The 24,701-nt window shown below is 40.7% G+C and overlaps 1 protein-coding gene and 1 non-coding gene across 7 annotated transcripts in view; both read right to left on the bottom strand.

Annotated features, from left to right (window-relative positions):
* Positions 1–24,701, bottom strand: part of SKAP1 (src kinase associated phosphoprotein 1) — a 307,330-nt gene that overhangs the window by 43,994 nt on the left and 238,635 nt on the right. For all 6 annotated transcript variants that reach the window (XM_054456001.2, XM_054456000.2, XM_054456002.2 and 3 more), the window contains 5 exons: positions 12,030–12,107; positions 10,448–10,531; positions 7,342–7,466; positions 5,013–5,076; positions 2,667–2,861 (listed from right to left, as the gene is read on the bottom strand). In XM_054456001.2, the coding sequence (XP_054311976.1) occupies positions 2,667–2,861; positions 5,013–5,076; positions 7,342–7,466; positions 10,448–10,531; positions 12,030–12,107 (546 nt within the window). The remainder of the gene's footprint in view (positions 1–2,666; positions 2,862–5,012; positions 5,077–7,341; positions 7,467–10,447; positions 10,532–12,029; positions 12,108–24,701) is intronic.
* LOC129018429 (U6 spliceosomal RNA) lies at positions 19,295–19,401 on the bottom strand. The gene has a single exon (XR_008495260.1). It is a non-coding gene; the product is annotated as a U6 spliceosomal RNA (small nuclear RNA).

Below are 24,701 nucleotides of genomic sequence, written 5' to 3'. Positions count from 1 at the left end.
CAGTTCTAGACTCCTCAGCACATCCCTCTGAGACAGCTACTATTGTTTTCCCTGTTTTACAGGTAATACAATCAGACAGAGAGGGTAAGTAACTTGCTCAAGATCTCACAGCTAGCAGGTGGCAGAGCAAATCCATCCTGATTTAGAGCTAGTATCTGTGCCTAGGATACCATTGCTGTCTCATGTGCCGCTGCTTGGTAGGTGGTCTTATGAGAGGGCAACAGAAAGGAGACAGTGTTAGGCCCCCTCACATTCCCTTCTTAATTTCTCCAGGTGTGGCACTATGCAAAATCCAAACAGCAAGTTCAGAAGCAACAGCTAAGTGGAGTGGACAGGAAGCTGGGTGATGGAAACTTGTGGCTGAAATATTCATATCAGAATTAAATGCCAATATATCCCACCTCCAACTCTGACTCGAAGAACTGTGAAGGATAGAGGCTTATGGGAAAGAACCTGTTGGCTGGGTACAGTGTTGTCCTTTGGAAACTAGGTGCAGTTTAGCTGTTGTTTCCCTAATCTGCAGAAAGAGATCCTGGATTTCCTACTGTGTGGCCTTCCTCACTTCCAGTGGGCAGCTGTTGTGGATAGAGGTTAAATGTACCTACAGACGAGTCTTCATGCCCTTGGGGACACTCCAACATACCAGCTGGTGGGAATTTTGGAAAAATGCCCTGATACTCTGGGCAGTGCTGCATTGGCCAAGGGGAGGAGTTTAGGAGGCAGGAGAAAGATGGTCATTAGGAAGCCAATCATACCTTCACTGCCCACTCCTGAGGTAAGGTGACAGTCCCAAACTCATCTTATTTTTTGAGGACTCTTCCTCTTTATTCTCCTTTGCTCTTTGTCTCTGAGCATCAGCCCCCTCCCCCCGACTCCTTTGAAAATGAAACATGGTGCAGAAAAAGGCCCTTTCTTTCCACCCGAGAAGGTTCACTGAGGTTTTCCCAGAGCATTCTTCCACAGTTGTAACCCAAAGTTGAGTGTCACCCGGATATTTCCCCAAGCCTGGGCAGGAGTGAGCAGAATGTGAGCTCACTAGGAAGATTCTGGCCAAGTTGGGGAGTGCATCTCCTTTTAGGGAGTACTGTGAATTAGATCCATTTCTGCACCCTGCTGTTGCAATGGAGCCGACTGTGAAAGGGAAGATTCTCAGAGGAGCTGTGTTTTAATGTAGCAATTTGATTCAATTTTCCACTCTATAAAATTACCCATCACTGCTCGTTGCTTTCTAACAGACACCTTCACTCTTAATTTAACAATCCTATCGAATTCTGCCAGGGAAATTGGAAAAATTTATCACCTGTGAAATTTTATTTTCCTTTGGTTGTATCTGTTTTTGTAAAACTTCATTAACGACGATGACTTGCTGAGGAAATTATCATTTTTTTTAACGTCAGACACAAGAAATGGCTCGACCTCAACCAAGATATCATTTGCATAATAAAACACAACAAAAAGGCTGGAGAAGTCGGGACTGGCAGAGGTTGGAAGTGCTAGGAGAAGAAGCAGGCTCTCCTTGGTGGGTGGGTGAAGTCCCCAGCAGGGCAGGGACATGTGGTCACAGTCCTGCCCCTTGACTCAGGAAGCAATGACGTAGCTTCTTCCCCAGAAAGAGATGAATGCAGCGTGGAGAGGGTCAGACGCTCTTCTTAGGAAGCCTTGAAATGCAAGTTGCCTACTGATGATGCTTTCAGCAACCAGCCCTGTCTTCAGGGACTTGAGTGTTAGATTCACCTTAGTTCTTAGGCTCATCTGGGATTGAGGTTCATCTGGGTTCATCTGGGATCTAAATTGCTATAAATTTAGGCTTAACTTGAATTTCTCAGCAGAGCACTGAACTCCTGACAAATTTCCATAGGAACGATCTTTCTGAATGGACTTGAAGATTAGCATTCCTGTGGTCTAACTACTTCACAATTAAAAGGCTCAGGCTTTGGTTCTCCACTGTCTGACCCCCACTGAGCTCTGCACCGTTCACCAGCTGCTGTTATCCCCACCAGACATGGCTATGCAGAAGCAGTGATGACTATACATTTTTTGAGATGCTAGTTTTCATGCCTTTGGAAGAAAGGAAATATATAGAGTAGACCTGCTGTAATGATGAGCAGATAAAACATGTTAGGGTTATTTTTAAGAGATGTGATTTGATTCATGGTATATCTGAACTAGGTAATAATAAGTTGTTCTCTATCAAGGTTTACTATTAAGGTTTGGTCTATCAAGGTATTACTAGAAAGGTTGGTCAGCATTTGCATATTTCAGAGTTTTGAAATCCTTCATAATTTTGAAGCGATTTTCCATTATTCTCACAACTACACACCAAAAAGTTGAAACTAGAAATTTTGGTGACTCATTCCAAAACTCACAATAAACCAATAAAAACCAATGTAAGTATTGTTGACTCTTTAACCTGGTGGACACATGTAATAAGTTACTTCACATGGCATGGACAGAAGACACTCTCTAATCAAATTCTTCTTGCTCCCAGAGCAAGGCAGAGTCTCATTACCCGCTTCCCTACAACCTCATAAAGCGTCCCACATTATCTCCTTCAGAGGATGAAGGTTAGATTTGGCTTCTTTTGGAATTTTCAAAGTTATTATTCTTCCACCAGGTCATGAGTTTCTGAAACTAGCAGAAGATAATCAGAGGACAAAATTTCTCACCTGGCAAGACTTCATAAATATCTTCTTCTTCTTTCTCCTCTGTAGGCTCTTTTATCCCCAGACTCCCAGCCAAGATAGTGGGTCTGCACTGGGAACCAGAACTTGGGGAGTCAAAACCATCAATATCATCATATGTCTCTTCTTTTTCTTCTTCCTCCTCATCCTCTTCATATGGAATGGTTAAGGAGCTCAGATCTGCCAGGGCAAAGATGAGAATGAATCAAGAAACAGAGAAAAAGAAAATAAGAAGACAGGAAAGGAAAGAGGGGGAAGGAGGAGGAGGGATGAGAGTAAAATATGTCAAATGAAAATGAAACATCAGGTTAAATGCTACTATTTCTAATGTGGGCTTTGGTGGCAGGAAATCTACAGAAAAGGCCAGAATAGCACTGCATCAGGTTTAAACAGTTAACATAAATCCTTCCTTGCAATAAAACTTGATCAGAGTGAAGCAGCCTGAAAAGTATGGGTGTGTGAATGAGAACACGAGGCAAAGGGAAGAAAACAGGCCTGACGAGGAAAAGCCAGTGTGCTGTACACAGCTTATCATGTAGGAAACTGGAAGGGTGAGTGAAGGCTTGCAGTACTCCAGGGTGCTCAGGCCATGGGAACTAAGGTGGCCTCTGTAGGGTACTGGAGCTGTCAGAAGCTTATCTCCCCAGTGATTTCACTGCAGAATTTCAGACAAGTTTGTTTGCAGAGAAAAAAATGGGCAACAGTGGAAGATAAAAAGAAACAGGGTATGGAAAAATATAACAGTAATACAAGACCAAATGGAATGGCTGAACAATGCAGTTACCATGTCCTTTTGCAACTGCACAGTCTAGCTGACCTTAAAGTGGGTCACTGCATAGAAGGTGTTGAGCCATTACAGCACTGGGGAGCACCAGGGCAGGGGAGGGAGATTGGTTTTTTATTCTAATGGGGAACTGGGAATGTTCATTCTCTGATGTGTACTACAGAGTGTTCTCTGAAACCCTGCTGAGGGCCCTCTGCAGGATGGGTGAGTGCAGTCAGCATACTCTGGGGAAGGAAAGGATGGAGAGACGTCCAACGTTCATTTCAAAATGCAATAAAATTGTTTGGCTTGATTAGGCTTTTAATAAAGATTTTGCAACAATTTTCATCTGAATTTTGGTGCCACCACATATGAGGAAAAGACCAAAAACACATTTGTGGCTTAAACCATATGTTATTATTTTGTTTGTTTTAAAATAAAATGGAATGAATAATTTCTTCAATGTGGGATTCTGAAAGTACCACAGGGTACAGCTCAATAAAGCTGCTTTGAGTTTTATGGAGGTTTACACACTTAGGGGTATATTACACGCATAAATCCAAGGCACCTAGATGAGAGTGTACCCTGTAGTCTCGCCATCAATGTTCATGTTTGCCTAGTTCCAGTCTATTATACGTGACGCTGTTGGTAGATGCAATAGTTTGCTTTTGTGATAGCAAAGGCATAACTGAGTAAAACAGGCAATTCTTGTAATTAAAGCTCTGGTGCTTCCTGCTTTTTATCCTCAATAAAATCTCATAGCAGAATAAAAAACTGAGATGAAAAGGCTTTGCGTTTTTAGGTTGACGTGTGTCTTTCTAGGTCTTGCGCCATGTATAAAGTTGGTGTTTCTACCTTTCTGCAGAACAGAGTAGGGTCCTGCCATGATGGTAGGTGACGATTGTCTAATACCAAGTGACTCACTCAAGGTTGGCTTCTTTTACCTGACAGACCACTCCCAGATAAGGCTTCCCTGGCCACTGTTTCTGCTTTGCCTACAGGCTGGCCAGCAGAGGGTACTCTAAGAGCAGTCATTTACCATCTTCAGGCAGGACTCTTCCCATCCCAAAGCAAGGAACATCTTATTGCGGCTTGGGAAATAACAATTTGTTTTTAATGTCCAATGTCCCTGAAGACCATCTAGATTGGTTTAGATTTCTACTTCCTCCTAAGACTAAAATAAGGAGATTTTGAACCTCAATTGCAACTAGATGACTTTAAGTTGGATATTATGAATTTCCTTTCCAGCATATAAGGGGTTAGGAGACACTGAATTGGGCTGAGCTGATTTTTAGAATCTCCTTTTCTAGTGATTTTGAATATTACAGACTTGCCTGTAGGTAGGTGGATGAGCTATGATACCAGAGGTCCTCCCAAGGTTGATACTGTCTTTACCTTCTCATTCACACATAGTACTATTTGTTGTTGTAATATGGGGAATGTGGTAGGAAAGGTAGAGGTGAGAAAGGGCAGAAAAAATACATACTGAAGTCTGTAGATTATATTTATGCAACATAACTTCAACTGCAAATCAACTCAAGTATTATTTCTGTAACAATGACACTTACCCTTTAACAAGAAGCTTATTTGATCCACCCAGTCTCTGGCTTCTGCTGGACTAGTAGCTGTAAACTAGAGAAAAATCAGTGAATTAATTTATCACTGTCACTAAAATTTCCATGAATCTTGACAGGGATGTCCAAGGGGGAGGAACCACTGAGTTTCAGAGTCAAGTTTAAAGCTCAGGATTCTCTGCCTGCTTAACATATAGAAAAAAGACCAAATATTTCACTCAAACTGATTTTTTCCTTCTGCAATTTTGCATACCCAGAGATGACAGCTCTTTGAGTCTAGACATTCATGTCCTTGGGCATTCTTTCATTTGATTATCTATTCCTTCATCAGACATTTATTTGAGAAAAGTTTACAAGAAAAAAAAGCAAACCAACCCACACACACGAAACAGGAACACTAAAAGGAGGCACATTTGGTAACAACTGGATATCAAGAGGAGACAGGGAGCACCTGTTGTTGCCTAGAGTAGGTCAGAGTGGCTTGCTGAAATAATACCATTTTGGTTGGATTTTAAAGAAGAGTTGGTGGAAACTGGTGGACAGAGCTGGACATTTTAGGTAGGCAGGCCTATGTGCAAAAGAACAGGAATGAGAACATGACTTATGGGGAAGCCTGGCAGATCAGCTTGACTGAAGAACAATAACAGATGAAGTTGGAGAGTTGAGGGTCAGAGAAGAGTTGGTAAAAGGGCTCTGAGTACTAGGAGTTCAGAGTTAAAACGCAGGCAACAGGAAGCCACTATCAGCTCTAGCAAAAGGAGTGGGGGATTCTTTCAATAGCAGTGAGTAGGAAGGATTGGAATAGAGAAATCTGGAGACAGAAGACCAACTGGTCCTCTGGATGAAGTGACAGGAACTTAATATTGTGATAGCTGTGGGAATAAATAAGAAGGGAAAGAGCCAAAGGATATTGTAGAAGAAGAATACACAGACCATGGTAATGATTTGGATTCAATAGGCCAAAGAAAAGAAGTAAATAAACTACATTCTGATTTACAAAATAGGCCAGTCAAGCATCAGCCTTTAGTAATTTTTTTATTTTAAATGCATCAACTTGAAGTAATTGTTCCTGAAAAATATTTTAATTATCTGGCCATTAGGGTAAGGTAAAGACATATGCTATACAAAGAAACTGGATTCCTGCATAATGCTTATTAATAGACATTGTTATTCTTGATTTCTTAAAAACAAATTTCTATAAAAACATTTCTAGAAATACTGGTTTAGACTTGTTACATAAACTTTTACCTGGATGTGTTACTATCAGAATGTAATAATACAAATAACTAGGAACATATTCAGTGCATAGATCTATATTATATATATTCATAAAGGACTCTATAGAAAAGTTTTAGTTCAAATTTTTAAAAATTTCTGGAAATTACACAATGAAGACCTAGGTCCTTTAACAAAATAAGAGTTAAGATATTGTAGAAATAAAAAGAAGAATGCTGAGAAAAGTCTGAAGACTAAAAGGGTTACTTAAGTGGTTAATTTACTCTTAGCATGGGGTTTTCCTTTTTCATAAGCTAAAGTTTTTCTAAATTGCTTTAATAAAATTGTGATAAGATAAAAATTACCAAAAAGCAGGAAACAATACACACACACATGCAAACATACATTTTTGGTGAAAATCACTATATTTCCACAGTCAGAAATTTTTAAATTTTATTGGTCATTCAGAATGAAGATGGCAAAAATAAAATAAAACAAATTAATTTTATAATGAGGTAAAGATTCAAACTGAGCACAGTAAGGAATAAGTCTTTCTTGCCCTGACCAGGTCCTCTAGTCCTTCAATTATTATTGTTACTATCGTCACCAATATCTTAGAAATCCTTCCAGAGATATGCAAAGCATCTGTACACAGGAAGATTATTTTGGATAGCAAGATGAACATGGGAAAATAATTTTTTTTTCACTCTACAGTTAGATCTTTTTTTGGGGTTTCATGGAAGGAAGTGAAGAAAATCAGTTGAAGAATAAAGAGAATGGGAATTTAACTATAAAATCGGAGACTATAAGTAAGGAATTGGATTGTGTGCTGCAATTGACAAGCATCTCACCTATGAAGTGAAATTGAGAAGGGGAGGAATGAAGGATGGAAGCCAAGCAAAGTCTGTATCTAGGATGAGAGTGGCAACAGAGGGGAGGGTGTGGCATAGCAAATGTGAGAACATGCCAAGAAATAGGGTCTTAGTTGGTATGAAATGAGCAGGTAACAAAGAAAGGCTGGAACCCAGCATAGCAACCATGGCTCACATGCAATACAGAAGGAAACTGCAACACCAACAAGGATCACCATCTCCTTGGTGCGTCCTACCTCATAGCTGCGCCTATCCTGGGAGGTCAGTTCAAAGCAGGATTCTTTCTTGGAATCTCTTCGCAGGTGGGGGGCCATCCGTACACTGTAGCCCTTAATGAGGAAGGTCCCTTTGGGCTGCTTGCCTGCAAGACAGGAAAGCTCCCTGTATCCCTAGAGAGATGCAACTGCCAAGGGAAGGCATCTTCTCTGGTATGTAAAATAAAAGCACAGAAACAGCTGTTACATCCCTGAGGAACCACAATAGTCAAGGAAAGGTTATTAGAGAAGCTTAAGAAGAGGCTACTGCGACAGTAAGGCAGATATCACTGCCAAGCTAGGGAAATGCAACGTGAAAGGTTATTTTGCCAAAAGAGTACAACAGAGACAGAGAATTTATTAGAATGTTAAGAGATCTATAATAACAGAAAGAAGGAATTATTACAGCAGGGAGAGTGTGGCTGTAAATGTGAGGCTCTTGAAGGCTATTATAGAGCTGAAACATTATTATCAGGGCCAGCAGAGCTCACATTTGAGGGGAGGGACAATAGCACAGGGGGGCATTATAAGGTCCCAGAATCGCCTCCCATGCCCTATGTAGCATTTGGGCTAAACTTCTCTCCCGCTTCCCTGCTGGTCAGGTGGGAATTTATGCTAGAGGGAGAATGATTAAAACTCAGTATTTTATCCTCCTTGTAAGAGGTCAACCTGGGAAGTAGCAGAATAATGTTGAGTATTATTAGATAACAAAGAAGGAGATAAAAGGAAAAGGACCCTAAGTGAAGAGAGACTATTCTGCTTGTCACTACTTAAAAAAAATGTTAGAAACAGAAAAAGAGGAGGTGGCTCTCAAGAATTTTGTGTCTTCATTGTGTGGGTCAGGCAGAACACACAGAGAACAGGAACCACAGTGTCTGGGATGCTTTGAGCTCTATATCATGTGAAATGAATTGCTTAATAAATGCTTTTTGATGATGATAATGATGACAAGGATGGCAATGCGATGACAATATTAAAAAAGAAAGAAGAAGGAAAAAGACTCTGTCCTCACCTGGTTGAGCTAAAAGAAATACACAAACACTATTCTTACTTAAGAAAATGTCATGGGCACAATAAGAAATAACTGGCGAGAAGGGAGCCATGGAACAGTGCTTTTTGACACCAGAATCTTTTTTGTTAAAGTATCTCTCCTTGTTCTAACTGGCCACTAAAATGTTTTGTTGTTTCTTTGGTCACCAGATTTTATTTCACCCTAATGGCAAAATGGTCAATAAAAGCTTCTGAGTCTCTTGCTCTTGCTCTCCCCACTCCTCTCTCATTGTGAGTATGGAAGATTCTGAATGAACAGATGTGACACACCTGGTTTTATATCTAGATATGCCAACCACTTATTTAAATGCAAAATAAATGATGAACATATTTACAGTGAGAAGTGTCATATTAATTTGAAGGTTTAAAATAAGAAAAGAACAACTGGCTGGATTGAACGCCTATAATTTAGAGGAGAAATTGTGGTTGCTGGGTTTGACAGCAGGCTGGGTGTTGGAAGGACACAGAGGACTTGTAGCTCAGTTTACAAACTATGCTGTTATCCTTTCCAAACAGGGCTTTAGCCTTTGCCCCTAGATGGGAAAGGTTCTGAGGAATCTAGGATAGTGAAAGGTAGGCAAGGTCTGTGATAACTACTGCAGGCAGGGAGGCAGTGTGAGACAATTGCTTGGGCAAATCTTAAGGATTTCAAGTCACTTAGCAAAGTTGCAGTTTTTATTTATTTATTTATTTATTTTTGGTTGAGACAGAGTCTCGCTTTGTTGCCCAGGGTGGAGTGCAGTGGCGTGATCTCGGCTCACCACAACCTCCGCCTCCTGGGTTCAAGCAATTCTGCTGCCTCAGCCTACAGGCACACGCCACCATGCCTGGCTAATTTTTGTATTTTTAGTAGTAGAGACGGGGTTTCACTACATTGGCCAGGTTGGTCTTGAACTCCTGACCTCATGATCTGCCTGCCTTGGCCTCCCAAAGTGCTGGGATTACAGGCGTGAGCCACTGCGCCTCGCCCAAAGCTGCAGTTCTTTCCACTACCTTAGTGCCACAGGTGCAGGAAGTACAAAGGCAACTGAGGGTGTCTGATTATTCCCTATATTGGATATCCAGGCACTGGGACAGCACTGTTTGAGGAATGAGAAACAGAAAATGATTGCAAGGAAAAATAAGAGTCTACTCAATCTGTATCGCTGGCCTCTGTACGAAGGTGCACAGCACAAGGAAAGCCCCAAGAAGAATTGATGCTTTTTAAACTTCGTCTCCCTCTTGCTTCTTAGAATTACTCCTGGGGCAGTCCAACTCTGTTGAAGAGTATCACCTATTCAAAAGTTTGCATTCATCTATAATAATAATTTTTAGCTTGTCTTTATTTGTAATTGCCTCCAATTGTGCTTATATCCTCTATTTCTTTTCATAAACCAATCAATTACATTAAACATGGATGGGAGGTCTTCTAGGGTTAGCTCATGAGTGTTGACTTGATTAAGTCAGTGGTGGCTGATTAAGAAACTATCTCTGGCCTGAGTCAACACTTCACTGCTGCTGTCATCTGGCTGAAGGGCATGCCTTGGGTACAGCAACCATTTGGGTCTCAATATTCCATGGCTATAGGAATGTCCACCGGACTACTTACTTCCTAGCAGTCGTTAGGATAAAGCAGGGAGCATGCCCTTAGGGGGTCCTATTTCTGGGCCATTGTTTAAGTTCTTTAAGTCTTTCTCAGAATTAATTTATTTCAATTTTTAGCTATGGTATTGATGCCTGTAAAGAGTTTGAAGTTCTTTTTATTTTTTTTAAAAAAACCAAAACATTCAACTTTGATAATGTGTTGTTAATCATAATAAAAGATAACCCTTTGATGTGCTGACCACACTCTTAGTGTTTAAAGGTGAAATAATTTCTAAATTGGGTTCTGCTTTTTCGGTGATGGGCAAGGTATTATTTGCCCATGCTAATTTCTTTCCTAAGCATGTCCCTTTATGGGTTAGTTAAGGACTGCTATCTTGAGATCTAAGTGCTTGAGAATTTATGAAGTGTTTGCATCCAGGAGTGAGATGCTGCTGTGCAAATGAAGAACACTTACTCTTCTCATTAGCATAGTAGTAGAAGAGACCTCTGCTGACAACACACCATCGCTTCTGCCACTCCGATCCAAAGAAACTATGATCTAAACAGAACAGCAGTAGGGGACATAAATTCAGGTAACTACCATCACTGAAGAGTCTGTAAAATCCAACAACATACAGTCCAGTGTGTTATTGTTTTATTTCCCAGGTTAATGGACTGTAAAACCCTTCCTTTCACTCCCACAGGTTAACCCATATTGACTCAGGGTCCAGGGGACTAGCTCAGTTAAAGGTCCAAGTTCCAAACAGCGTTGCCTGCTCTGTGCCCCCACAGCTGTCTTTTTATCTAGACTCCTTTATATCTTTCGGGTTCTAATCTCATCCTGTACATTTTCAAATTCTCCATTATATCTTTATGTGTTGCCTTAGACAAAGCAAAATGATTCTCCAGGCCATGGCCATGAAAGAGCCTTTGTTTTGGTGCTGAGCCAATTTGCCTATTGAGTGTTAAACCTGAGATGCCAACTCTAGTGGTACCTACTCTAATTAAATTAGTTAAAGGTCAAGAGTTGGGTTTGAAGGCAGAAGTGGTGACTCACATCTGTAATCCCAGCACTTTGGGAGGCTGAGATGGGAGGTATGCTTAAAGCCAGGAGTTTGAGACCAGCCTGGGCAACAAAGTGAGACCTTGTCTCTATAAAAAATAATAAAATAGCCAGGCACAGTTGTGTGCACCTGTTGTCCCAGCTCTTTGACAGGCTGAAGTGGGAGCATTGCTTGAGCCCAGGATTGGAGGCTGCAGTGAGCTATGATGGTGCTACTGTATTCCAGCCTTGGTAATAGAGGGAGATCCTATCTTAAAACAAAAAGAAAAAAAGAAAGAAAAAAAAAAGGCCAGGTGTGGTGGCTCATGCCTGTAATCCCAGTACTTTAGGAGGCTGAGGCGGGCAGATCACTTGAGGCCAGGAATTTAAGACCAGCCTGGCCAACATGATGAAATCCTGTCTCTGTTAAAAATACAAAAAATTAGCTGGGCATGGTGGTGCGCACCTGTAGTCCCAGCTACTCAGGAGGCTGAGACAGCAGAATCGCTTGAACCAGGAGGTGGAGGTTGCAGTGTGCCAGGATCACACCCACTGCACTACAGAGCAAGACTCTGTCTCAAACAACAACAACAACAAAAACAAAAACAAAAACAAAAAGAGTTGAGCTTGTCTGAAATTTGAAAGTAGACTGCTTCACATATGATATAAAAACTACACAGTGGGAGCACACTGAGAGATGAGGACAAGAACACCATTCATTGATTCAACAAGTTTTATTAAGCACCTGTTATTATACCAGGCATTGGGGATACAGAGGTGAGCAGGACATAAGCATCCCTATCTTGATGAAGCTTACGGTCTGCTCAAGGCTGGGACATCTCTCTTTAGCCTACACACAAACACCAGACTCCTTTCCTTTCCTTGCTTTGCTTTTGCCTTGTATCCGCCTAGCACAGTACCGGGCACAGAGAAGGCATCCAATGTGTTAGCCTTCTTTTTCCTCACTTCCCTTCCCTTCCTGGAATGTTCTGAAATCTGTGGGTCTGACCAATACCTTTGCTTTTCTTCTCCAAGTATCCTTGCTTGATTACGTTATCAAGTTCTTGAGCTCCTTTTACAATGTCTTCCATTCCTAAAAGAACCAATGGCAAAATGCTTTATTGAAACCCGGCAAAATTTTCATTTATTTAGGCTACTTTAGATAATTCACATTAATAACAGTGCAAAAAGGGCAACTGCTTAAACACAGTACAAAATAAAACAATTTCTATATGATTGGAGGGAAAAGTAAATTTTCTTGCTTTTTCTTTTTTTTTTTTTTTTGAGACAGAGTCTTGGTCTGTCACCCAGGCTGGAGTGCAATGGCGCTATCTCAGCTCACTGCAACCTCTGCCTCCCAGGTTCGAGCCATTCTCCTGTCTCAGCCTCCCAGGTAGCTGAGACTACAGGCATGTGCCACCACATCTGGCTAATGTTTTTTGTATTTTTAGTAGAGATGGGGTTTCACCATGCTGGCCAGGCTGGTCTCAAACTCCTGACCTCAAGTGATCTGCCCGCCTTGGCCTCCCAAAATGCTGGGATTACAGATGTGAGCCACCACACCCAGCCAATTTTCTTTCTTTTCGATTATATCTAATGCTAAAATTGCTTAAAACTATCTAAATATACATTAATTTGTAGTAAGGTGAGGTAGCCTAAATATGCACTGATGGGCAGGAAAAGGACTCCAGAAAATTAAGAATTTTTTTTTTTTTGAGAGTCTGTCTCTGTTGCCCAGGCTGGAGTGCAGTGGCGTGATTTTGGCTCACTGCAAGCTCCGCCTCCCGAGTTCATGCCATTCTCCTGCCTCAGCTTCCCTAGTAGGTGAGACTACGGGCGCCCGCCACCATGCCCAGCTAATTTTTTTTTTTTTTTTGTATTTTTAGTAGAGATGGGGTTTCACCGTGTTAGCCAGGATGGTCTCGATCTCCTAACCTTGTGATCCACCCACCTTGGCCTCCCAAAGTGCTAGGATTACAGGCGTGAGCCACTGCGCCCAGCCAAAATTAAGAATTTTTTTGTGGATATAAGTTCCAAGTTGGATAAACCTCATTGAGATAATCAAAAGTCAAATGAATAGCTACCAGCACAGACAGCTTTAATGAGTAACAGAGTCCACCATAAACGTAGTCACCTAAGAGGGAGCAATAAACACACACTCAATTTTTTTTCTCTTAACAAACAGATAGCCACCTCTGTGAACATAAATTTTTTTAAGTTCATAGAAGGAGGGCTATGCAAGCTGAACTTAGCAATAACTGTCAAATCCTGATTTCTTAAAAGTCTGAGAAAGAGGCCCGGCCCAGTGGCTCATGCCTGTAATCTCAGTGCTTTGGGGGGCCGAGGCAGGCAAATCATGAGGTCAGGAGTTTGAGACCAGCCTGGCCAACATGGTGAAACCTCATCTCTACTAAAGATACAAAAAATTAGCCGGGCATGGTGGCGCACACCTGTAATCCCAGCTACTCAGGAGGCTGAGGCACGAGAATCGCTTGAATGCGGGAGGCAGAGGTTGCAGTGAGCCGAGATCGTGCCATTGCACTCCAGCATGGGTGACAGGGTGAGACTTCGTCTCAAAACAAAACAAACAAAAAAAAGTATGAGAAAGAATCTAAGAACTGTAAAAAGCTTCACAAATAATACCCTGAAACTTACATCAGCCTTTAATTGTATGCTGCTAACATTCTTGGCTTTCAATTAGCCTTGTTAGGTACAAATTTATTGAGAAGTCAAGATCCTAATCCATCTTCCTCCACTGGGGTTTATACTTACTTCACAGAAGGGAGGGACAAAGGATAGAGACAAAGAAGGAATGTACTTCTCAAAAAATAAAATGAAAGAAGAATGAAAAAAAAAAGCCTCCTTTAAGAACACACTCTACATTTCTTAATTAGGCAAAATGAAGGTAATTGGCCTAGCAGTATTTTAACATTTATTCTTTTTAGTCCCAGAACCCAAATCTCTTTTGGATTGTCTTAAATAATTTATGAAGCAAACCAAATACAAAACACAGTAAGGCATAACTACATATGAATCAACTGGGCCACCTATAGAGTATCTTGAGAGTTCTGGTTGAAATAACTTTTTTTCAAACAATTGTGTTTTGAACATTTCCTACAATAACATTTATTCAATGGTGGCTATGAGCTGGCACTTTGCTCAGTGCTTTTCCTACTTTTTGTTTTAAAATAACATCTACAACAATTTAAAATGCAATCAAAGTTACATTTTGCTTTAAAGCTGTTTCAAGCTTAGTTATAAAAAGGTAGATCAGAAGAGCCTCTTTTTCTGTTTTCAAGTGTGTCTATGTGCCTGATTTTTTATACAATTTGTCCTTATTGTTAACCTCCTTGTTCATGGACTACTTTTATTTGTGTGTTTCACAGTTAGCAAACTATGTGGTTGCCATAAATCCTTTTAATCCATCTCAGGGTGCATGCGTGAGATGAACAGCAGCAAAGGAAAGTTCATTTTTCTAGGGTTCTTTCATTTCTCCTACCCCTCTGAAAACACCCTCCAAGGAAACAGTAGCAGATTCTACTGAGGGAGAGGCATTGAGTAGGGTGAGGACCAGTTATAGAAGAGAAGGCTCTCTGAAGTGCTGTCCAAAAATTGCTCCTGGGGAGGCCAGGTGTGGTGGCACAAACCTGTAGTCCCAGCTACTTGGGAGGCTGAGGTAGGGTCCAGGAGTTCAAGGCTGCAGTGAGCTGTGATTGAACTACTTCACTACAGCCTGGGTGACAGAGCGAGACCCTGCCTCTTAAAAAAAAAATTGTTCCTGGAGGCCTAAAAATTAAATGAAAGACATAGGGAGATGAGGAAAACATGATCCCATAAGCTGGGAGTTTCCATCTCTTCTTTCCACAGGTTTTTTTTTTTTTTTTTTTTCTTTTTAAAGGTCTTGTTAAACTTAGAGACACAGCTCCTTGTTAAAGATGCCAAGAGTCTGAATCATAAAAGACATGTTAAACGTTCTATTAGAATTCAAACCTCCTTTTTTTAATGCAAATTTAAATGCCATTTTATGGAACATCTATAATTATGAAAATGGGAAGACATTGCCTCGTGTGCAGGGAGAGTCTGTGAGTATGAATATTACATTAATGTGCCCACACCAGCTCACTGATCCTGCTGGCAGGAGCATAAAAAATGCTTGAGTGAAACTTTTATTTAGATGTTAAGACTCCAGGCCCCAGCGGGGTGACAGAGACAGCCCCTGTGAGTTGCCATCAGAGAGAGAGCTTGAATTGAATTACCCAGGGGGGAGGAAGTAGTGATGAGCACTGCTTCGCTTATTTAATTTCATTTACTTTCAGTACATTATCAGCATGAGGTTTTTCTCTCCCCACCAACTGAAACCCAAGAATGCCACCACCAAGGAAACAAAGACATAATGCAGCAGAGATGTAACTCCAAGTCACTAATTCTAGGAGACAAGGGACAGCACCATCACCACCTTCTCTCCCCAAGAGTCAAACTCAGTTTGCTAAAATTGGGTACCGAAGGAGTTGCTGAATTTTTTCTCTTGGTCATTCACTAACAAGATTCTGAAAAGGGATAGAGCTGGAAACAGCTTTTTATATGCTGTGTTTTTGTGTATAGTCAGTAAGATGTGTTATGTTGCTTTCTTTCTTTCTTTTTTTTTGAGACAGAGTCTCACTCTTGTCACCCAGGCTGGAGTGTAATGGTGCGATCTCAGCTCACTGCAACCTCCACCTCCTGGGTTCAAGCGATTCTCCTGCTCCAGCCTCCCGAGTAGCTGGGATTACAGGCATGCACCACCATGCCCGAATAATTTTTTGTATTTTTAGTAGAGACGGGGTTTCTCCATGTTGGTCAGGCTGGTCTCAAACTCCTGACCTCAGGGGATCCAGCAGCCTCGGCCTCCCAAAGTGCTGGGATTACAGGCGTGAGCCACCGCACCCGGTCTATGTTGCTTTCTTATTCATTAGACAGAATCTGTATTGAGTAATTCTCTTGCCTGGTTTCCCTTATGGGCAGTGGGAAAAGATGGGATTATAGGCTAAGTTTAGAATGTCTATGGAAAAAAAATTAGGAAATGAGGTCAGATCAGTCTCTAGTCTATTAACTGTCTTCTGTGTACAAGGTACTGTGTGGTGAGTCCAATAACAGAGTTGTTCTCAATGTAGTTGACTCTGAGCTCAATCTCATTAGCTCCATGATCTATCTGACAAATCCAAACAACCAAGGTGGGAATCCACAGTGGCATGCAAGGTACCTCCTCTTTCAGTGTCAGCGCAGGGTCCTACTGATCAAGAACTAGTGATCCTGAGGATGCACAGTGTTAGCCATGCCATGGGCTGATGAGGCAGGAATCTTGTATGCCTGAATCCACATCTACTGGTAAATGAACAGATCTGCAGAGAACTACTTAATGCATAATAGAAAGTGTGTAAAATATGCTTTAAAGGATGGTTATAAAAATAGGAAGAAGTTGCAAACAATTGTATAAGTTGCTATTTTAAGGCAAACAATTTATATTTAAGTATGCAATTAAAAAAAGAAGCTTTTTGTTCATTACCTGAGAAAAGATATCACCACCGTCATGAAAAAATAAAAATGATTTTGATTTATTGAGAATAAATGGCCCTATTGGCTAAGTCTAAAGGTGTATTACATTATATCAGCACAAAACAGAATTACATTAGTGTCATAATCTCTCTCTACCACTACACTTAACTAAACCTCTCAGAACAGCCCGTATAAAGAAAAGATTCACTTAGCTGAAGGATATGGGGCCATAAAGAAAAGATCGACCGAGAAGTATGTTACCCAGAAGTGATGGCCACCCAACTTTCATGGCAGATGAAGATAAAAGAAATTCTCAGATATCTTTCTCTTCATCTAGATTCCTTTTAACCCTTGTATCCCACCCACATCAAAAAAAGCAATAAAAAACGACAGAATAGGATTCCATCTCTCAATGCTAAACATGACTCTTTAGTCAGCTATGCACAGCAACAACAATGGGGACCCTTTGGAATGTGATACATTTCCATAAAGCAGTCAATAAAAAAGACACGAGAGCTTATGTGAGTCATGGCCTATTTAACCAGCTGCGTTCTAGCCCACTGAGAAAAGAGAATTGGAGAAATCAGTTGGCAACACCAGAGCACAAGGCTAATAGCACAGGAGGCCACACAATTTCCACGCAAAAAGGCTGCAGCCCCTGCAGAACAAACCAGGTGTCCACTAACTTTCATTATAGGCAGCTGGCTTGGTCTCTTGCTAAATCATCCTGAAAGGAAAATAAATAGTTTTTTAAAAAACATCTTTTGTTCAAATCGTCCCCCTGTTAAGTTATGGACCTCTCCCATCCTCCCTCTTCCTTTTAATTCAAGTTCTTTTCAACTGTTTAAAAGAGGGACCTAACCAACTTGAGCCTAGAGACTAATAGTTAACAGGGGTGAATTTCAGACAGAGTGAAGTTTAGCAGGTTCCTTCATTAAAGTACTCATGTAAAAAACCTGGGGACTGGGTGTATGGGATTGGAGAAAATTTAACATTTGAAGGCTGGGAATGGTCAAATTCCACCTGCAATTCCAATGCAGTCACAGATGGCTGGTGTGTGTGCATCTGCAGACATGTACACAAACACACCCTTTAAAATGCCTCAAATGTACCAAGGAGAGGAGGGTATTGCAGATAGGTTGGGGAGGGGGTAGTTTTCTCTTGTCTGGTGATTGTGGATTTCAAATCTGTTAATGAACCTCTCTTTTGTGCATTTGATTTCTGTGGCCTTCTTTAATAAGTTCATTACTGCTTTTCCTTAGCTTCTTACTTTTCTGGATTACTTTTTTGCCTTCTTCTCAATTTTCAGGAACCAGTCAATAAATGATAGTTTGTAGTGTCTGGTAGGAAGTGTTCATCTTCTGATACTAACAAGGAAGTTGGTTTCAATGACTATTCCTTGATTAGTCCCTTGAACAGGCGTATATGATTCTTTAACTTCTGTTAAAGAAGTTAAAGAAGGATGACATCCACCTGAGTTTACACTTATACCACACATTTTTCTTGCATTGTGTTTCACTTATAAAGGAATTTAGCTCAACAAATGAAAGGTGAAAAATTCTAAAACATTAGTAATAGGTTTAGCATCTAAAAGTTTCAAAGATATAGTAAGCACTCAAACAGATGGCTTTAAACTAACTGAATGGAACTGTTCATGGAGAAATAAATTGGACAACAGATGAAAGGAAGGGAATGAACACAACGTACTTAATCAAGTTCTTCAACAAGCTGTGATGTAAGAAGCTAGGAAACAAAACATGAGCAACTGGAGCTAGACTAAAGGACCCCAGAAAATGGTAGAAATGACATATTTGTAGTTAGCAAACCAACACAGAAGACAACTTTCATGAGACCTCAATAGACTCACGTTGCCCTTCTAATTTTTGAAGGTCTTTTAAAAATACCAGTGAATCCAGGTTATAGTGAACCCAGGTTACAGAAATCTGTGGAGAAAATCCTGTTATACTGAAGACAAAAAAACCTCTGAGGTTCTAGGTCAGTAGTACGAAGAAAAAAAGCAGATAATAAACAAAATAATTAAAATGAATATGTTTTAACAAAAATGGCCCCCCAAAACCCTAACCAGTTTTAAATTCATCAGCATTGTATCAAGCATTTTTACATCTAAGTCCCACAACATCCCTATGAGGCATGTTTTATTATCATCCCCACTTTACAGACTAGGAAACTGAGGTGTAATGAAATGACATAATTTGCTGAAGGTTGCTCAGTTGGAATAGCCCATGCTCTTTCCAATACTCTGAGCTTCAGACATGCACAGAAGCGGATGAGGAAAGATTGGGTCTTCCTATCTCACTCCACCACAAAAAGAGACCCTGTTTTTTGGAAGAAGAAACAGACATGATGTGTGATTATTCTAACTCCTGGTGTCAAAAAATTATTTTAGTATCTATATTTCTTATTTACTTTTTTATGAGTAAAATGAGCAGGTTTTATTTTATTTTTATGTTTTTCAGCTTTTATTTTAGAATCAGGGGGTACATATGTAGGTTTGTTACAAAGGTATATTGTGTGATGCTGAGGTTTGGAGTATGAATGAATCTGTCACCCAGGTAGTGAGCACAGTACCCAATAATAGTTTTTCAACCCTTGCTTCCCTCCCTACCTCCTCATGTATTTACCCAGTGTCTACTGTTGCCATATTTATTGTCCATGTGTACCCAATGTGTAGCTCCCACTTATAAGTGAGAAAATGCCATATTATGTTTTCTGTTTCTGCGTTAGTTCAAAAACATGGAATGCTTCACAAATTTGCATGTCATCTTTGCACAGGGGCCATGCTAATCTTCTCTGTATCATTTCAATTTTAGTATATATGCTGCCAAAGTGAGCACTCTTACTTTTAAATATACTAACTGATTAATCTTTGGAATTGCCTCCTAGGGCAGATCTATGTGAAATCCAAGAGGTCAACAGAGATATAGAGCAAAATACAAGAAAGTCTCAGAATTCAATAAAAGGACACATGAGTTAAGTACCTATAAGATGGCACAGCCAGAAGCTCTCAAAAAATGCTGCTTGGGGCTGGGCGTGGTGGCCCACGCCTGTAATCCCAGCACTTTGGGAGGCCGAGGTGGGCAGATCATGAGGTCAGGAGTTTAAGACCACCCTGGCCAGCATGGTGAAACCCTGTCTTTACTAAAAATACAAAAAATTAGCTGGGCATGGTGGTGCTCACCTGTAATCCCAGCTACTTGGGAGGCTGAGGTAGGAGAATTGCTTGAACCCAGGAGGTGGATGTTGCAGTGAGCTGAGATCACACCACTGCACTCCAGTCTGGGTGACAGAGTGAGACTCTGACTCAAAAAAAAAAAAAAAATGCTGATTGCTCACCAAGATTCATAAGACCTCTTCTGATGCAAGGGTGATCATCTAGAAAAAAGAAACCCTGTTCCAGTGTAGGGCTCATGCAGAAATCTTGGACATGATTTGCTTACTCTTGAAGGAAGAGGTTTGGGTTTGAAAAGGAAGAAGATTTTTCTCAGCACTTTGGGAGGCTGAGGCAGGCAGATCACTTGAGGCCAGGAGTTTGAGACCAGCCTGGCCAACATAGCGAAACTCCGTCTCTACTAAAAATACAAAAATTAGTCAGGCATGGTGGTATGTGCCTGTAGTCCCAGGTACTTAGAAGCTTGAGGCAGGAGGACTGCTTGAGCCTGGGAGGCAGAGGTTGCAGTGAGCTGAGAGTGCACCAGCCTAGGTGACAGAACAAGACTCAAAACAAAACAAAAAACAAACAAACAAAAAACCAAAAACAAAACAAAACAAAAGGATTTTAAAGCCAAATATCCAAATTGGTTTCTTTTCATAAAGTATTCCCTCAGTAATGCCAAGCCGCAAGGTAACTTACAGAAACCATGAGTATTCATGGAGAATGAAGAACCCTCTCTTTCCTACAAAGGGGCAACACACGCTAATTGTCTAGGAGACCTATGGTCTTGCAAGATGCTCTCTTCCACATCTTCACTTTCAGTGGGATTTTACTTATAAGAAATGAAAGTGTTAGGAAAAAGCCCTTCTAACTCCAAGCATGGTAACTTCAATGCACTAAAGTAGTATCTAAATAAATGGTAATAATCAATACTTTCTGGTAGGTGACAGGAGTTCATCTTAAAGAATGACTAACTATAGTAATCCATTGCTTCTCAATCATGAAACATTGGTATACTTTGATCAGTTAAAGGACAGAGATTTTGAATAATTTACTTTTAGAATAAGAATGGGTTTTAAGTTTTTCTATAACAATACCATTCACTGCATTCTGATACGCTTTCTTACAGGGAAAAGTCAATCAAAAATAACTTATAGCTTATCCTATGTATGCTACAGCCTATAGTGATGAAATGAATCTGAGGTACTATCATAATTGTGGCATCATGAATTCCCACAGTGCTTTATTTACTTGAAAAAAAAATTGTGTTCCTTCAAAACCATGAGTGTTCTGTGGTGGTGGGTTAAGCATATGTGTCTTTTGATTTTATCAATAACACATATCTGTAACCCAACATCCTCAGCTTCATTTTTATCCTAAGAATCCGTCCTTAATATAGAACCACAAAAGATCTGAAGTCTCTTTAGCAGCTAAGCCACAGTAAGTGGCAACAGAGCAAAGTGGGAATCCTGATACAAATTAAGGCAGCAATCCTTCAATGGTCTTATGATTCTAAAAAGGAGGAGAGGATTTTAAAATGCCAAATTGTCTTTTTACAAACCTTGCAAGATCGATGTATTCCCCCTGAGTCAGATCACCATTATACATGCATCACTTGAGAGCCTATCTTTGAAAATGAATGACGAAATGTCATTTTCAGATCTGTTTATTTACTATGCCACTGGACTGTGATAAGAACACAGAGAAAAGGAAATAAAAAGAAAAGAGCCTTGCCTGGGTTTAGAATCCCTTTTTAACTGGTTCACCAAACTGTGGCCAGAAGTCATCTTTCTGAAACACAGATCATGTCACATTCTGCTTAAATCCTGTAATGGTTTTTTATTACCTACAGGATGAAACTCAAACTCTCCAGCATACAAAAACTTTTAAGTACTTGGTGTCTTCCTACCTTCCAGTTTCATTTTCTCCCAACTTTGTCACCTCCCAGTACTCCAGCAACAATAAGGAACAGACTCTGTCCTATGGAACATGCCATGCACTTTACACTGCCAGGTCTCTGTGTATTCTGTTTTTCCTGTTTGGAACTTCCTCTCTCTACACCCAGCTGCTGAGTTGGGAGTGCTCCTTCAATTCAAATGTCACATCCTCTTTGAATCTTTGATTCCACCATGTAAAATTATATACTCCCTCTTCTGTGTTTCTATAGCATTTTCTAGAACATTTTTATAGCACAGTCTTGGCTCCCAGGGACCCTAAATATTTTCCTCAACGTGCTCCATTCTTGCCACTTTGCTTGGCTTTCCGTAAGACCTTAGTAACAATGTAAAGCTGCTAGAATCCTTGAAAAAGCAAATAGAAAAAGGGCTATTCCTGGGAAAAGAACTGTAGTTGTAGACCTGGGTACAAGGCAATAGGGAGGAGGGTAAGAATAGATCTTGCAGTCATAGGAAAAGAGATGACACCATGGAAGAAATTAAGTGAACAGAACGTTGTAGTACCTGGATTAAAATGGGGAAACAAAGAAGTTGCATATTAGATTCTTCTTTAGTGCATATAGCCGTGCACGTAGGGGGATGGGCCAGGGCTTTCATAGCAATTGTCTAGGTAAGAAGAGTAAGAATTAGATTGAGGAGGAAGGCTGGCGCGGTGGCTCACGCCTGTAATCTCAGCACTTTGGGAGGCCGAGGTAGGCAGATCACAAGGTCAGGAGTTTGAGACCAGCCTGGCCAATATGGTGAAACTCTGTCTCTACTAAAAAAAAAAAATACAAAAATAATTAGCTGGGTGTGGTTGCGCACACCTGTAATCCCAGCTACTCGGCAGGCTGAGGCAGGAGAATTGCTTGCGGTGAGCTGAGATCATGCCACTGCACTCCCGCCTGGGCGACAGAGGGAGACTCTGTTTCAAAAAAAAAAAAAAGAATTAAATTGAGGAGGAACTGGAACATGTGAATAGCTGAGCTCCATCACAAGATTGGGCCATTCTTTCTTTCTTTTTTTTTTTTTTTTGAGTTGGAGTTTCACTCTTGTTGACCAGGCTGGGGTACAATGGCGCAATCCCGGCTCACTGCAACCTCCGCCTCCCAGGTTCAAGCGATTCTCCTTCCTCAGCCTCCCGAGTAAGCTGGGATTACAGGCGCCCACCACCATGCCCAGCTAATTTTTGTATTTTTAGTAGAGACGGGGTTTCACCATGTTGATCAGGCTGTTCTTGAACTCCTGACCTCAGGTGATCCAGCCACCTCAGGCTCCCAAAGTGCTGAGATTACAGGCATGAGCCACCGTGCCCGGCCCTGGGCCATTCTTTAATTAGTTGTTGAACTGATGTGGAATTAAGAAGGATCTTTCCCTTAAATATACACAATACACTGTAAGGAGTGTGATACTAATTATTTAATTTCTGGAAGCCTAAAGAAAAGCTGCCAGTGGGAAATCTGGTCCCTTTCATAGAGAGCAGTGCAATTCATTATTTGTATACTTGTTTCTCTTTTTATCCCCAGGGGCCTCGTACACACAGTAGGTACCCAATAATGTTTGTTAAACTGAACTGAAACCACTTCTAGCCTAATAGGACTTGTGATCTAGGAATGCAATATAAAAGTGAATATTTGTTAGTCAAACCATTTTCACTTAAGTCACAAACAGTAATTTTTGTTCTACTTTAATCTTAGAATTGGTATCATATAAAACAAGAAAGTAAGAAGAGGCAAGGAAAGGAGGATTTTGCCAAGACGACAAGGAGGAAGTGGGAGTGCAGAAATTAGCTTGTATGACAGCGCTGAGAATGAAAGAAAGAGGACCAAAAAGGATTTTGGAGAAAAAATTAGAATAAAATGCCATGAACCTGAACTGGAGAGAAATAAATTTCTCTCTCTCTCTTTTTTCCTTCCTTCCTTCCTTCCTTCCTTCCTTCCTTCCTTCCTTCCTTTCTTCCTTCCTTCCTTCCTTCTCTCCTCCCTCTCTCCCTCTCTCTCTCTTCCTTGCTTCTTTTCCTCCCTCTTTCCTTCTTTCCTCTCTCTTTCTTTTTTGAGACAGGGTCTTTCTCTGACACCCAGGCTGAAGTGCAGTGGTGCAATCACAGCTCACTGCAGCCTCCATCTCCTGGGTTCAAGCAACCCTCCTGCCCTCAGCCTCCCAAGTAGCTTGGACTACTTGGTGTGCACCGCCACACTTGGCTAATTTATTTCTTATTTTTGGTAGAGACAGGGTCTCACTATGTTGCCCAGGCTGGTCTTGAAGTCCTGGTCTCAAACTTCTGGTCTCAAGCAATCTTTCCATCTCAGCCTCCCAAAGTGCTGGGATTATAGGTGTGAATTACCATGCCTGGCCAAGAAATAAATTTCTGAGTCCCATGTTACAGCCTGATTGGCACACCAATTCTGTTTGCCTTGGATCTTATCTATCTCCAGAACAGGGTTCAGAAGAAGCAATAAACAGGCAAAAGACTGTGCCAAATGAATAACTGATTACTCTTTAGGAAATAGCTATTGATAGCAACTTCTGAGCTATAGACTTTGAGTGGCTGAGAATTTGGTCACTGATAGTGTTTCCTCAGTCTTGTTCTTTTATTTCTCCCCTGGAGAAATGGCATTTTCCTTTTGGGCTTTTACATGTACTTTGGTTTGCATCCTGTGAACAAACATCTTATGTGTGTCTGAGCATTTAATACTGTTAATGGTGAAGTGTGATGAGATTAGTGTGACAGACTCCTGACATCTCTATTTTAGTTACTATCCAAAGCAAAAGATTTAAGGAGGAATCAAATGATAATAATTTTTCCTTCTCTATGTCTCTCTAGTAAAAGACATTCAGATATCATCAGAGTACTGCATTGAGAAAACTTTAAAAGCAAACACAGCAGAAAATACAAAAGAAGACTCAGGAACTAATTATTGTGATTCTCTGGGGGTATTTCAGGGTGGGTGATCTAACGAGAACTCTCACACCCCATCAGGAAGAACTTGATGGGAAAGCCGTGATCTTAGCAATATGGCTTTGACCTGGTATGTATTATCTCCTGGTC

Source organism: Pongo pygmaeus, chromosome 19 (assembly GCF_028885625.2).
Source record: "Pongo pygmaeus isolate AG05252 chromosome 19, NHGRI_mPonPyg2-v2.0_pri, whole genome shotgun sequence".
NCBI lineage: Eukaryota > Metazoa > Chordata > Mammalia > Primates > Hominidae > Pongo > Pongo pygmaeus.
Note: the sequence above shows the minus strand (reverse complement) of the source record. Positions and strands in the feature narration are given on the sequence as shown.